We start from the raw sequence: 14,830 nt of genomic DNA, 5'->3' as shown, positions 1-14,830 counted from the left end.
CACTTCTTTTGAATCTCTATTAGTTCTGACGTGGGCATCAAAAAGCATCAACGTTTCATTTTTTTTATTGTGCTTCCTTTTATTTCCAATCCATCAGGGATCCTTGTACCTTGAAGTTCTCTTCAGTCAGACCTTCCTCTGTCTTTGCATCTCTGATCATGGCAGCCACATAACGTTTCACCAGATTTCTTAACACCTCCTAGCAAAGACAAATGCAGTATGACATTGGAGTAAAGGTGTTTGACACAAAGGTCAGCTGGACCTCAGTGGCCTCCAGCAGGATTGAGCAAATGAGAAGTCAGGCACAGAGAACGGCCAAGACATCGCGAACAGAGAGTTGCATCATACACAGTGGAGAACATCCAAATTACCTGATACTGATGGTTTATTCTGACATTCTCAGCTGCTCTTCTCTGCAGATGAAAAGGGTCACAAGAAAGAGCAGAGAGATGTTTACAACCAATCATCATCATCATCATCATCATCACGCGCACACACAGTCGTGTTTTGCTGAGGACCTCTCATTGACGTAACCCTTTCCCCAGCCTCCCACCCGTAACTTAACCATCCAAAACACATGGCAAATGGTAACCAGGACTCCGAATCAGACTGAAAGCCAATTACAATCGACTAGTGAGTGAGTTGGTTTGGAACTCGGCCCCTCAGTTTCATGTTGCTGTAAGGCATCCTCACTCCCATATTGACGCTGGGAAAGTGGCCTTTCGCGTCCAATATGAACAAAAAAGGCCACCTTCAGCATTTCATCTTGACACATTGGCAGCGCGACACGTGAAAAAAAGAGGGTGGGTTTGGGTTAACCATTGGATGGCGCTCCATTCAATCTGCGTTCATGTGTCAAATACGTGTAACATTCCGTCCTGAAGGCTGCCTTTTTTGTCAGTATAGAACGCAAAAGTCCATTATCCCAACGTCAATATATTACACCATGGGAGAGAGGACGGGGGCGCTGCTGACGTAGTTCCCAGCATCTAGCACTCACAGTCGCCTGAGGCAAGAATCTTGCCACCCGGTGACTACTTTACCTGGGACGAGGTGCAGCTATCCAGGTGGGATCAAGTTCACGTCTCGGCCTTTTGACCGAACACGTGTGTGTGTGCACAATATAGTGACTTACCCCAAGGGATCCAAAGGTTTCAGTGGGTCGGGATGGAGTCCTCTTGCACACTTGTTTCCTTACCCAACACATTAGGTACCACAACAATTTGGGGCTGGGCACAATGTTGAATGGCGGAGGAAGAGTGGCCCCTTCCTCAAAGTAACTCATCCACAACTTTGTGCGGGCAAACTTCCACTCAATGTCTGCGTGATCCTGCGAAGAGACGTATCAGTAAAATAAGCCGTGGGAATCATGTGCTTGCTGCAGGGGTTGCAAGCTTACGGCGATGTGCTGGTAGGAGTTGTTCATCATGGCGATCAGCATATTGAGAAGGACCACCAGCGAGATGATGTTGTAAGTCCCAAACATGGTGGCCCCGACAAACTCCGTGAACTGGTGCTCTGCATCCACGTTGGTCACATACAGACTGATGAGACCAAAGATGGACCAGAAGAGTGACTGAAGGGTCTCGAATAACCTGAGGAAAAAGTCATGGGACATCATCAAGTCATTGTGGAATGAGAGGTTTTCTGTCACTTTTCTGACGACGTGATTCTTCAAAATGGTACAAAGCATGACTTTCATTCTAGATGCCATCCAGTGCACTTGCAGTATCTACACACCTGTTTCTCATCATATTATGAACTTCCAGTTGTGTACATTAGGAAATGCACTGTCACTTTAGCTTGGCTTTTGTTGTGGGCCTGATGTGGGTAGACTATTCTACCAGCCCTTGACATTGAAGCGGCACAATTGTGCCCGTTTTTAAAGCCACTTGAAGCTGAAAGTGGGGATGAAGGAGCATGTCACTGCCAGATGGGACGACACATTGGAGCAGCTGGCTCACACCATACCACTCTGCCATCTTGGCACTTGAAAATGAACTCACGTGGAGAAGGCGTTGTTCTGCTCCACACATCGGATGCCCTTGCACTTGCCCCGCTCGTCCGAGGCCTTGGTTTCATAGTAAAAGTAGAGCTGATTGAGTCCATTTGCAAAAGCCAGTAAGACCTAGAGCGGAACATCCATGTACGAGTGAGTTCATTCAACAATCAGGGGAAAAGGTTTTCAGATGATGTTACCAAGCAGTAAATGAAAAGGAACTTGAGGATGTCCAGCAGCATCCGTCCAAGGGAGATCTGGAGCGGCCCCAGATGGGAGTTGGCCGTGAAGAGCGAAATGAGACGAAGAGAGCTGAAGATGTTGGCAATGGCAAACACAGCTTCCGCAACGAGTGTGGGGTGCCACATCTCCCACTGGTTTCTGGGTTTACTGCCGCTATACTGAACAAAAGAAGACAGACACTAAGAAGAAAGCCACAGTGACACAGTCCTCCTGGTCAGATTTGAGAGTTTACCTTGGTGAATGCCACGATCTTGAGAGAGATGGTAGCCAAGTACAGAGAGTTCATGACAAAGTCCATCAAGTTCCACCAGTCGTGGACGTAATCCTGGAACCCACCATCCCACATTTGCTTGATCTCGGCCCAGATAAACCCTACAAAACAGTAAGCGTATTGGTCGGCTGGCAGCAGCGTAGCGATGAAGGCATCCCTGTCCTGGGTCATGGGGAAAACATTCCTGACGACAATGAAATGCTGCAAACCTTCTTTGAATTGACATAAACTGACTTTTGGCTTTCGGCCACCAAGTGACGCCAGGTTTGAAAGGTTGTCCCGAGTCTTCCATTTGCGCATCGGAATGAGACAAGAACTTGAAAACACTTCCCCAAACGGTTGCAGTCTTATCACAGACTCACCCAGCACCCAGGGCAAGATCATCCATTCCACAGTGGTGGGTGCGGGACCCTGCTGGTCCCGTCTATCCACCTCAGTGGTGACGATGTGTTGAGAGGCCAAAAGCAGCAGGAAGAGGAAGGTCAGGTAGGATGCGGTGTGGCAGATGAACTTAATGAAAGGCTTGCGGATGAAGAGGCCGTAGCGACTCTTTGGGACCATGAGGTAGCAGAAAGCAAAGACGGGGTACAGGAGGCCAATGGCAACACAAGTGAAGAACTTTCCAGCCCAGTGGCGACGTCTCCAGCCAGGGAACTCATCGTACCAGCGGGACGCCAGCAGCTGCTGACAGTTTGGCTGCGCTACAAACTGGAGGGAATCAGAAAAAAAAACTTTACAAGTTTAGAGGCTGGCAAAGCGTCAGTAATTCTGACACATTCACAAAAATTCAAACCATTCTTCTTCTTTGCCTTTCAGCATTTCCCGTCACAGACTGCCACAGGAGGTCAGCTTCCTCAACCCCCCCACCCCACCACCACCATTCTGCTTCCTGTCATTGGGCCACTGCAATTGTCTCTAACCCTATGCCTCATAGCAGGTCTCGCTACCGAGCCTCTCTTTCACTCCAGCCTCCACCACGTGTGCACACTAACTCTTCACCATCTCTGGCCATCACTCTTATCAATACTTGCCTCGCTCTCATTTACACGCATGTATTCTGACCTTCAGTCAGCTTCATTGCTCTTCTCTCCAGCTCCCACCTCCACCTCCCCAGCTTCTCCTCCAAGTCAGTTTTACTCTCAATGCTTATCACTACATTGGCACGTATATATGCAAAAATATGGAGTCATCCTGGGACACCAAGAGTGAAATTGGACAGCACAAACAAAAAGGCAAATTCCACTACAAGCCACATCAACACACTTGGGTGCACAAACTCCGAAGCCTTGTTACCATGGAAACAATAGACCCAAATTCATGTGTCAGACAAGAATGACTTCATATAAAATCCATAATTTTTATTCAAAATCAATCTGTATTACAAACGTGAGTAACAGGATGAATCTGTTCAAGTTAAAACAAAAAAACAACCTCAGCCTTTCCTCAAAATGTCAAGGTGACTTCAACTGCTCATTTTGTTTTTTTATCTAATTAACAACAAATGACTACTCATTCAAACCGTCGTGACCTCACAGAGGAGGACAGCACTTCACCTGCTGATGTGAACAGGGCCTCTCCTTGACTCCCATGGCGGATACGCTTTGCACTGCGGGTGGTTTCCACAGGCCAGATGTCACCCTGGGAGCCCATCCCATGCAGCACACTCTGGCCTCCATCGTAGCAGATCCCAGCTACTGTTCACTACTATTTTGGGTTTCACTCTCCTCTCTCCACTGCTGCACCTTTCTATTAATACATTCCGTGACTCAGATTGCCACGTGCTTTTGAGGCTGCTTCTGGCATTCTGGCAACTTTGGAGTCAGCCTCCATTATTAGCATGTAAGCCTTCAGGACGGTGGGCACCTCTTCGAAACTCATCATCACGGACAACGTTGAGAAAACTGACAGCAATGTAAACACGCTCGGCCCGTGCTTCACCTGTTTTATCCCCGCTGTTTCATGTACCAGTTCGATCACTTCATCGAACATCATTACCCCCCCGATACAAACATTCTCCTCCCTGAGGCCTAATCTTTGCTGAATAATTGATGCACACATGAATCACACACCATGCGCTGAGGTAAAGTTCAAATTCCCCTCTTGCCTACTTTGAAATCATGTTCCTTCATGAAAGAAAGAAAGAAATCCAAAGCGACCTGGTGGACCACGGTGATTCTCCAGGTAGACCACCATCGCAGAGTGGCAACTGTCTACTTCCTGTTTTCTCCTGCTTTTATTTTTGCCATTTCAGTGGTGGCCACAGCGGATCATCCTCCTCCATCTCCCCCTGTCCTCTGCTTCCTCTTCTCTCAAAGCTCCAGACCTCATGTCCTCCTTCACCACCTCCATCCATCTCCTCTGTGGCCTTCCTCTCCACCTTCTGCCTGGCACTTCCAACATCTCAACATCTTCATCTACCAATGTACTGGCTCTCTCTCTCTCTCTCTCTCTCTCTCTCTCTCCTCTGTACATGTCCAAACCATCTCCATCCAGCCTCTCTGACTTGGTCTCCTGAAGACCTGAGCACATGTGCTGTCCCTCTGATCCTCTCATCATCCTGCTCTCACTCCCAGAGAGTGGTATTTACACGTGAAATAATAAATCAATCACAAAATTCTGAAACTAATCATGTAGCAGTGACATTTCAAGACTATGCCAAAGTGAAAAAAAATGAAATGAAACTCAAAACAAAATGTTTTGCAGTGAAACATTAACCCAGTCTCGAATGACTTACAGCACCTAACTGAAGACTCATAAAACATATTGAGTCACATGGATTTCAGCATTACATCGAGGGTCGACACACCAAAGAATCGAATGGTGACGTGTGTGTTGACAGAGCCCAGTTGCAGTGTTTACACTCCACCGCTGCCACCTCCACGGACCTGTTGGCTGTAAGCAGACCATCAGGCCGTACTGTTTTGCTGCTGAAAGTCTTTCCTGTTGCTCATGTATTCTGCAGATTGACCTACTCTCACACGCACAGGAGCACTGTTGAACAGGATCCACCTTGAAAAGGTCAGCATGCTGGGTGACTGGCAGACATAATGGGACGCCATATTCCTTCACTGCCCAGAGCCATCGATAAGATTCACACTGAATGGCGGGATCTCTGGACCATCTGAATGTTTCCAGAGTCAGATCAACACAAGCACTTTGGTCTCTCCATGTTCATCTTTTTGGAGTGAGCTTTGAAGAGGGATTGTGAGCACACAACAATTGGACGGATGACAGATCAGCCAGTCAGACAGCGTCTGCACTGACAGTTCCAGCCACAGAAACAGATCAATGACTGACAGCCACTCCAGGGAGAACTGCGTCTCTGTTCCTCACATTTTCTGCTTCACTTTTCCTTTCTGAACTCTCTTGTTTCTCCGGTGCAATGCGTTGCTAAAACAACTATAAAAAACTGTTCAGTGAGTTTGGTTACAAATCCTCTGGCGGCTTTCTAGAAATCCTGATCCTTCACTCTGCTTTCTTCCATTTTCAAGATCCAGCCAAGTTTGCTAGTTTGCATCCGCCAGTATCCATGAAGGCAGGACACCATCGTCATCGTCGATACCATCCCATGACTTACTTCACTGGACCCTCAACACCAGATCTCCTCTGGGACAGCCACTTCTTCCCTGGACCTTCTCCCTGTAGACCAACTCCAGCCATTAGCGTGTTAGAGCGATGAAATCTGCGGGCCACACCACCACCCTCATGGTGCTCATCTCGGGCTGGGACGTGTCTGACTACAGCAGCCAGAGCTGAGCGCCCAGAACAGAGGACAGTCACCTCTCTCAGAAGGTGGAGAAGAGTGAGGAGGAATGACTGATCAGAAACCTTCTGAAGACCACAAGCAATGGACATGTAAGAACATGCTCAAAGAGATGACCGATTCTCTCACGCTCCTTGTGTGTGATCAGTAACTGTGCTCTTACTGTATTGAACAATCGACACTTCAGTTTAACTCCAGGACTCTGCTTAAACAAAATATACAGCACGACAATCTGTCTGCTTAAAAGAAGATACAACAAAGGGGCATCAATGACAAGAAGTGTTTGTCCATCTCTGCGATCCCTTAGTCCAAGTTGAGATGAAAGAGTTGCCGTTTGATGTGGATTGAAATAAACTTCTACGAGTACTACTACTACTCTTTATGCAGAGGACGTCTTTCCTGCGTCAACCCTCACCTCCTCCATCAGCCAGCGCCACCACCAGGGACAGGCCCTGACTGCAGCGCATCATTCAGGCTGCTGAGCAGGCGATGGCCCTGAGCACGTGCAGCTCAGATCACAGCTGACCCGTCTCGCACCCGTCCAGACCACAACCTCCCGCCAGAAGCACAGCAGACTCAGGAACACTGCTTCTTATTGATCACACCTCTTGTTTGGGATTCAGCTTTTTATCCTTGACGTCGTTTACGTCGAACGTTCCACGATTGCACCGAAGCACATTCCTTGTCTGTGAAACCTAATTGCCAATGGCAATCCAACGTTTTCCAGCTGACTAAAACTCACCTCTTTCTGGTGATACTTGATGGCTAATTTAAGTCGGGCCAGGTCCCCGTTGCCCTCCTCCTCCAGCAGGTTGACATCATCTTTGTAGTTCAGGATCATCTCCAACTCTCTGGAACTTCGAGTCTGGTCCAGCAGGTCTTTGGCAAACTGTTTGCACTGATGAGAAAGTTCTTCATACTCTGACTTGAACTCATTTTCCACCTTGAGGAAAGAAATGAAAATGAATGGTTAGTACAACAGACAATATTCACAGGACTTTGCACAGGTGCTTAATCTTGTGTGCTGGTATTTCATCTGACACGGTGAGCCATTGTGTTTCTTTGCAGAATACTGTGTTGGGTTCGTTGAAGATATGCAGTTGCGAGAGGTAAAATGAGAGAAAGAAAGCCAGTGTTGGATCACCTTGCTGAGCTCCTGCAGCTCCCAGCTCAGCCGGAACGCCGTGAGAAAAGGGTCTTCACTGGAGAGGGCGATTAGCGAGGGGCTGGACAGAGCTCTGTAGATGTTGAGACGAGAGCGAGAGTGGCGCAGGCTGTCCACGTCTGAACTGGACACACACTCCACACAGTTGCAGCGCACCTGCACCGTCAAATAAAAGGCTGTTAATGGAGCCGACTCGCTTTGAGTCAGTGGCCTTCTGACTCTGCGGAACTTTTCCATGAGGCTGAGCCAACAATGATGTCCAGGCGATGCGGCTGTTATTTTAGATCAGTGATTCCTAACCATTGGGCCCATAGAGGGCCGCGAGAAGTGTTCTGTTCCACCCCTCTGGGCCGTGAGAAGCTGAGTCTGAACCCATGAGCCACGTATGGTGGCAGCAGTGAGTCAGTGAAGTGACTTGACAGCTGCACATCTGTGATAGTCACCAACTATGGAGAAGTTCTTGGAAAGAAACAACGATGAAGACAGTGGTGGCGCCCCCTACAGTACACACTGTTCACCTGTTGGAGCAGGTTTGAAATGGTGATACTTTCATTTACACTTCACTTGCATCTTCTTTGGAATATATATTGTTTTATTTTATGAGATTTAGACATGGTTTATCATATTTATTTTATTCAGTTTTTCCAATTATAAAAAATAAGTGTATTTTCCTTCTTTTCTTCTTTAGTGAATGTGATGAACATGACCTGCACCTGCTTCTGCTGCTGGTTGGACTTTTCCATGACAAATAAATATCTCTGCGTTGATCACACGGTTTCATGTCACTTCACAAGGTTTTGCTTTGTTTACGTGTCAGTAGATTCAATATGGTTGTTGATCACAGATGAAGTCAAGAGTCATGAGTCACTTCTGTTGAATGGCCCCGGGTCCATTTGTGTAGTGTAGGGAGCTTCACAGTGGAGGGAGCTTCACAGTGGAGCTTCACAATGGAGGGAGCTTCACAGTGGAGGAGCTTCACAGTGGAGCTTCACAGTGGAGGGAGCTTCATAGTGGAGGGAGCTTCACAGTGGAGGGAGCTTCACAGTGGAGGGAGCTTCACAGTGGAGGGAGCTTCACAGTGGAGGGAGCTTCACAGTGGAGGGAGCTTCATAGTGGAGGGAGCTTCACAGTGGAGGGAGCTTCACAGTTGACGGAGCTTCACAGTGGAGGGAGCTTCATAGTGGAGGGAGCTTCACAGTGGAGGGAGCTTCACAGTGGAGGGAGCTTCACAGTGGAGGGAGCTTCACAGTGGATTGAGCTTCACAGTGGAGGGAGCTTCACAGTGGAGGGAGCTTCACAGTAGAGGGAGCTTCACAGTGGAGGGAGCTTCACAGTAGAGGGAGCTTCACAGTGGAGGGAGCTTCACAGTGGAGGGAGCTTCACAGTAGAGGGAGCTTCACAGTGGAGGGCACTCAGAACCAAGTGCTGGTGTTAGGGGGAGACATGGGACACAGCCGTGGTCTAGGGACCGTGAAGTTACTTCCTCTTGCTCGTGAATCAAGACCGTCTTCGTGAGGGTTTCCTACCTTCCTCATCCAACTCTATTGTTATGATGACCAACAGGGATCATACCTCTTCTGGGAATTGCAGTGATTCTGGGAGTGGTTCCATGACAGTTCCATAAAATTGATTGATGTGATTCATGTGAAATGAGGCATCTCTGACAACACACAAGTGTCTCATTACTGTCGTCATCGATTGGTTGGATGGATCAAGAAGTGAGGTCAGCATTTGTTCGATTGTTTCAGGCTCTGAAGTCTGTTTGCTGCAGAAATAATGAGGGCTAACCCACCACCCAGGCCAGTCTCACCTCGTGCGGCTGAGGCATAGACACGCCTTTCTGCACCAGCAGCTTGATGATCTCGTAATTGTTGGTGTGAGCTGCGAGGATGATGGGTGTGATGTCAGGGGTGAAGTCAGAGAACTGCTTGTCCAGTAAAATAGGAGGGACCTATGAACAGAGAAGAAGCCGTCAAATGACTCTGTGTTTCCCTTCTATTAATGTGTCATGTTGCGAGAACAATCGAAGGAATGGGTTTTGAGGTTCCTTTTCGGTGTCTTCCGTGGGCGAGTTTACCACCTGGAGCAAAAACAGCATGGGATTGATCACAAGGGCTCAAAGTATCACCCGCTCAAAAGACAGTCCTGTACCTTGGAATGGCAGTAGCCATTTCTTTGTTCCCTGACTCTACCTGTCCCTCTTATCATCTTCAAGCAGTTAGGCCGATTCTGTTTCCAAGTCAGTCAGTAAGAAATGACTCAAAGATGACACCACCTTCTCCTTTGGCCATTATATGATTCAAGGCTGGGAGAAGAACGAGCCTGAATGTGCAGTGCCTGGAGAAAAACAAATCTCTCTGTGCTGAGAGGATGTCATGTAAAACTGTGATTCTCGCAGGCCGACCAGCCTCAATTTCCCTCCCGAGTGATAATGTGAAGATGTTGATGAGTGAATGTTTGTCAGCGTTGGGTGTATTCTGTTACAGTTTGTAACATATAAAACATCAGCAAGTGGCTTCAGCGTTGGAAAGACACGACCGACTCGAGGGCCAAATGAGGCCCATCCTTCTTTGTTAGAGCCCCTTGAATATTGTGTTTTTATATATATATAGATGAAGCTTACAATCATGATTTCATTTTATGACAACATCACTTTAAAAAGACATGATTGATTTAAGCTTTGGAGTTTCACCACATTGGACTGTTCTTTTCTTCAGACGTCGTGCCATCCGTCTTTTCACAAAACATTTCACAACACATTTTCAACAGAATGTAATAGAATTCCCTGCTCATTCTGGAAATCCATTTGTGTTTTTCCGTTCATTCTGCTTTCATAGACACTTTCAACACAAATCTACTGCCGAATCAAAGATGGTTCATCATATCTAAAAGGACCACGAATCTTTTTCGTATTAGAATCTCCATGGCAGGACAGTGAGGGGGGTCAGTGGTTGCAGCTGGACCTGCACCCCATACAAGAATGAGCCTGCTGAAGAGCCCCATGTGCAACACGCTCCTCATTACAAAACAACCAGCCCGTGGGACGAACACATTGCTCCGACAGCTGCACCAGCAGAAGACAAATTCACAGACGGCCAGCCTTCTTATTAATAAACCTCACAGACGGGTGCGATGCACTCTCCTCAGACAGCCTTTTAACTTGATCTATGAGACCATCATCTCGTTTCAAGTGAAGCTCCACCAAGATGACGCGGAAACCACGACGTTCTGCTCTGAAAACTTTGCTTGTCCAAACTAATGCATTCATGATAGTCACTGGTTCATTCCTGAGACACAGAGATTCTCCATTTTCCATTCTCTTACCCTGATCCTCGTCTAGCGCCGATATATCTTACAAGTGCCCCATCATCATCATCACTTCATGCAGAAGGGATCTACACACACCAAGATGCAAACAACGTGCGAGGTGCTGTAGCCAAGTCATTTCCTGATCAAGTTTTTGTCCCACTAATACTACAAATAGGGAAAATAAGCTGGAGTTCAGCACATTAATATTCTCTGAACTCAGAATATGAATTATGAACGAGATGGTTGATGGCATAATGCGAGTTCAGGATTTAGTCATGGGCATCCAACTCATCTCAGTGTTCTTCTGCCTTGGGTTGGGGTCCCTTCCCCTGCTCAGAGGTATTTGACTAAAGCAAAGATGTGCTCGCTGGCCAGAGGTTTGCGCTCTCCCACTGCGGTTGTGAGTTCTTTTCGTCCTCTGGCTCACCTGCATGCCGCCACTTGGCTTCTTGTGATTCAGCAGCAGCTCCACAGCTCCCACCACTTCCTTCCTGATGGCGTGCAGCAGAGCGTCCCCAACATACACGTTAAAGCTCAGCAGCAGCTCGATGATCTCCAGGTTCTCATTCTCGATGGCGATGAGCAGAGCTGTCCGACCCAGCGGGTCGATGCAGTTGATGTTGATCTTGAAGTAGATCTCGGCTTCCTGCAGTTGGATTGGAAACATTATCAGAGTCCACCATCTGTCACAGCAGGAATGCTCACAATGGCGCAGGGGCAACGTTTGCATCAAAACAGACGGTGATCTCAGCTGTCATGGCCATCAGGAGATGAAAAGGAAAGCAAATGGACCTCACCGCAATGCTGCACGACATTCTTCAACTAATGGTTAGAAAGTAATCCAGAAGAAGATTTGGTCAGTCGTCAACTTAGACAAAATATTCTCGGCTCATCAAAGTGTTTGTTTTGTCTAGTTCACATGATGCAATCCTGCAGGGAAAAACACTGGCATTGGCCTAAATCCATCTTGAAAAGAAATGAACTATGAATCGAAGGGGAAGTATCATGATTGCGGCACATTAGCCAGAAAACTGGCCGCTGGCATCATCCATCATTTGGATTGATGCCGCCTTCATCAGCCTAACAGCTAATGGTCATTCACGCACCACACACACACAGGAACCGACCTGCAGAGCCTGTTTAACACTGGCATAGTCCCCCTTCTCCACAGCACCAAGGTAGGCCTTCTCCAGCGGAGAGAGCTCCGACTCCGCCCGCACGATTCTCAGCGGGATGCGGTCCCGGAATGCGGTGCTGCCAGTGCGCCGGTAGTACAGCTGTGACATCCCCTCAGGCTTCAGCTTCTCAGCACCCTGCTAACGCTGCCTCAGCTGGTGCCTGGCAAGGGCACTTCACTCTACAGAGGTGGCACAGAACAGGTGACACAGTTAGTTGGCATCAAAGTACACTCTCAAGATGGCACAGTCCAGATCTGGCAAACTGCTGAAGAGACGGCTGACGCTCATTGCCACTGGATGAGTTGCGATGACACGCTCATCAGCCTTCCACAGAGCACCAGACATTCTCCAGCGGAAGCCGGCACAATGAGCCCTGAAGTGTAAATATGTAGACACATGTGGATCACAACCCAACCTGAGTGAGAGCAACTCCCCGACACACCTCCTCACAGAGCGGTCAGGCGTCAGGCAGCTTTTGAATTCCAGGACAAACTACTGGATCGGTCTAATAAATGATCTTTTGTGTGACTATGGAGGCAAATTTTGGATTTACCAGTGTTCTGAAGGAAAATGATGGTCGTCAGCTGCAGGAAAGAGACAGGTGGCGCTCTACAGCTACGTCAGTGAGCTGTGTAGCTAGGACTCCAAGAGGAAAGGACACTCAGCGAAAGACTGTCCTGTTGGGTTAGAGGGCAGCATCATCCCTGAAAGTTCCCACTCCGGACCCCGTTTTCTTAAGTCGTCCACTTCATGTGGCGACAGTGCCGTCACCCATGAACGGTGAACCGAACACAAAGCGGTTGGTAGCCTCCGTCTCCATGAATGGTACCTGGGAAAGGTGTGTAGGAGGGAGAGCGGCGTTTTTCATGAAACATTTTGGATGGGAATTTGTGGATATTTTTGAATGAGAGGGCTTGACAGATATAAACCAACATTGCTGTTTGTGTTCATCCATGAAACAAGAAATTTAAACATGTTCTGATCAACTTACAAATAAATAAAAAAAAACTATTTGTATTTTTGCTTGGACATTGTCATGATTCTGCTCTTATTTTGACCCTTGAGTCCTGTTTTGCTTTCTCCCTTCGTTCTTCCTGTGGCACACGGCTGGAGTCCTGGTGGCCTGAGTGGCTAGGGCGTCCTTTCACCACTGCTGGGTCCATGTTAGTGGCCAGATCGAGCTGTCACGGGGTCATGGAGCAGGACCCAAGTGCAGTGGTGAGGAGGCAGGACCGAGTCGAAAACAATATTTGAATCATTAACAAGGAAATCACAACAGAAAGCCTCACCGAACCGGGAGAAACAAAGCAAAATCTGAATGTCCAAACTGGCAGAAGTCCATAAACATGAATAAGAGTCCAACAGAAAGTGTCACCGAACCGGGAGAATCAAACCAACTCAAATCTAGAAACAGAGAGACAAAAGCACAATGAACCAAGATGGTCACAAAAGAAAGCAGGAAACACACGGAAACAGGAAGAAACAGAAGGCTAACTCAGGCACCAGGGTTTAAGACAGAGTAACCAAAATCAGCTAGCAAGCGCACAGAACGAGAGAATGAACAAGGAGAGCCACGAGAACCAGGAGTTACCACAGGGAACAAAGGAGAGCGGCACCGAACCGGGAGAAACAAACAAACTCAAATCACAGGAACGAGAGGAGTCGATCTGGCAAAGGTTGCTGGAGCCCAGGTGATCAGGGGTTGACTGGCTCCAGCCGTGTGCCACAGGAACAGGAAGAACGAAGGCAGAAAACAAAACAGGACTCAGGGACAAAATAAGAGCAGAATCATGGCAGACATAACATATTCCCAACAAATTCCCATTATTCCCATGACACTTCTGCTCTCGTGGTTGTGACTACAGTTCATCAATACAGTGAACTTTACCACGGGGGATACGTCCCAAAAATAACCCGTGCTAGGCAAAATCCCTGAAGTAGTCGGCTTTACTTTTTTACAATTATCATACGTTACAATAGTGTAATAAAGAATGAAACCAAAGATCAGAACATGTTTTCAGGCCCAAGCATTTCTTAAGCAAAATAAAAATATGAACTTTTCTAACAAATATCTATGACAGTTTTTAGAAATACTGTAAAAACAATCATTCTAATAGTGTAGTCAATATAAGTTTAGACACATTGTGACTCACGTCTAATTCTCAGTTCCTCTGACTTCGTTCCGACTGTGCTCCACTGTTGTTATCGCTGTCAGCAAAGCTTTCATGAGGTTGTTAGCATTTGTGCAGATAACAATGGTATCCAGCGTTATGTTCTTTTCCTGGCAGTCATAAATCCACCAAGCTGAAGCAGACTCCATCCTTCCAATGCTCTTGTTCCGGACAGTTACTACCCTTTTTGCACCCTTGTTGAAACGTATTGCTGCTGTCGTCATCATGTTGTTTTCCTCCTTCCTGATGGAACGAACCGAAGATTCACTCATTCCGTAACGGCACCCAACAGTTGCATAGTTTCGACCTTCCTTCTACATGGCGGGTGACGAGCCGCGAAGACTGTTGATATAAATCCGCTAAACAGGGAAGCCGCCACAGGTGAACCGCGTTACAGCGAGGGTTCAACGCGTGTCATGTTTAGCAACACTTGCACGCAGCATGAACTCAAACAAAAGAGATGGAGCTGGTGGATGGATTCAGCATCAGAATTGATGCTCTTACCTACTTCCACAGCAACATCACAACCGCAAGAGTCTTTGCTTATTGCTCCGACTTCAGACACGTTTTTATAAACCTCTTCAAGAAGGAAAAAATTGAAGAAAAAAAAACCCTGCAGACTGAAAAACATGTCATTTGATGAGAGACAGCAGGTGGCGTTGTCCCCTGCATGTGCTGCAGGATGCTAACTTGACATGAGCGACTGAAAGAAGCTCCACAGCAGACGTGCT

At 47.4% G+C, this 14,830-nt stretch overlaps 1 protein-coding gene across 2 annotated transcripts in view; it reads right to left on the bottom strand.

Moving 5' to 3' along the window:
* trpc4a (transient receptor potential cation channel, subfamily C, member 4a) overlaps positions 1-14,830 on the bottom strand; it is a 31,207-nt gene that overhangs the window by 3,598 nt on the left and 12,779 nt on the right. The window contains exons 5-17 of one of the 2 annotated variants that reach the window (XM_053846952.1): positions 11,878-12,107; positions 11,178-11,396; positions 9,252-9,392; positions 7,421-7,597; positions 7,019-7,219; positions 2,876-3,221; positions 2,475-2,614; positions 2,200-2,400; positions 2,007-2,128; positions 1,400-1,595; positions 1,136-1,330; positions 372-413; positions 110-199 (exon numbers count right to left, since the gene is read on the bottom strand). In XM_053846952.1, coding sequence (XP_053702927.1) covers positions 110-199; positions 372-413; positions 1,136-1,330; positions 1,400-1,595; positions 2,007-2,128; positions 2,200-2,400; positions 2,475-2,614; positions 2,876-3,221; positions 7,019-7,219; positions 7,421-7,597; positions 9,252-9,392; positions 11,178-11,396; positions 11,878-12,036 — 2,229 coding nt within the window. In that variant the 5' untranslated portion in view covers positions 12,037-12,107. Of the gene's footprint in view, positions 1-109; positions 200-371; positions 414-1,135; positions 1,331-1,399; positions 1,596-2,006; positions 2,129-2,199; positions 2,401-2,474; positions 3,222-4,066; positions 6,925-7,018; positions 7,220-7,420; positions 7,598-9,251; positions 9,393-11,177; positions 11,397-11,877; positions 12,108-14,830 lie in introns of those variants that run through there. The other variant, XM_053846953.1, reaches the window with a different exon arrangement.

The sequence above is a fragment of the Synchiropus splendidus genome, chromosome 17 (assembly GCF_027744825.2).
Source record: "Synchiropus splendidus isolate RoL2022-P1 chromosome 17, RoL_Sspl_1.0, whole genome shotgun sequence".
NCBI lineage: Eukaryota > Metazoa > Chordata > Actinopteri > Syngnathiformes > Callionymidae > Synchiropus > Synchiropus splendidus.
Note: the sequence above shows the minus strand (reverse complement) of the source record. Positions and strands in the feature narration are given on the sequence as shown.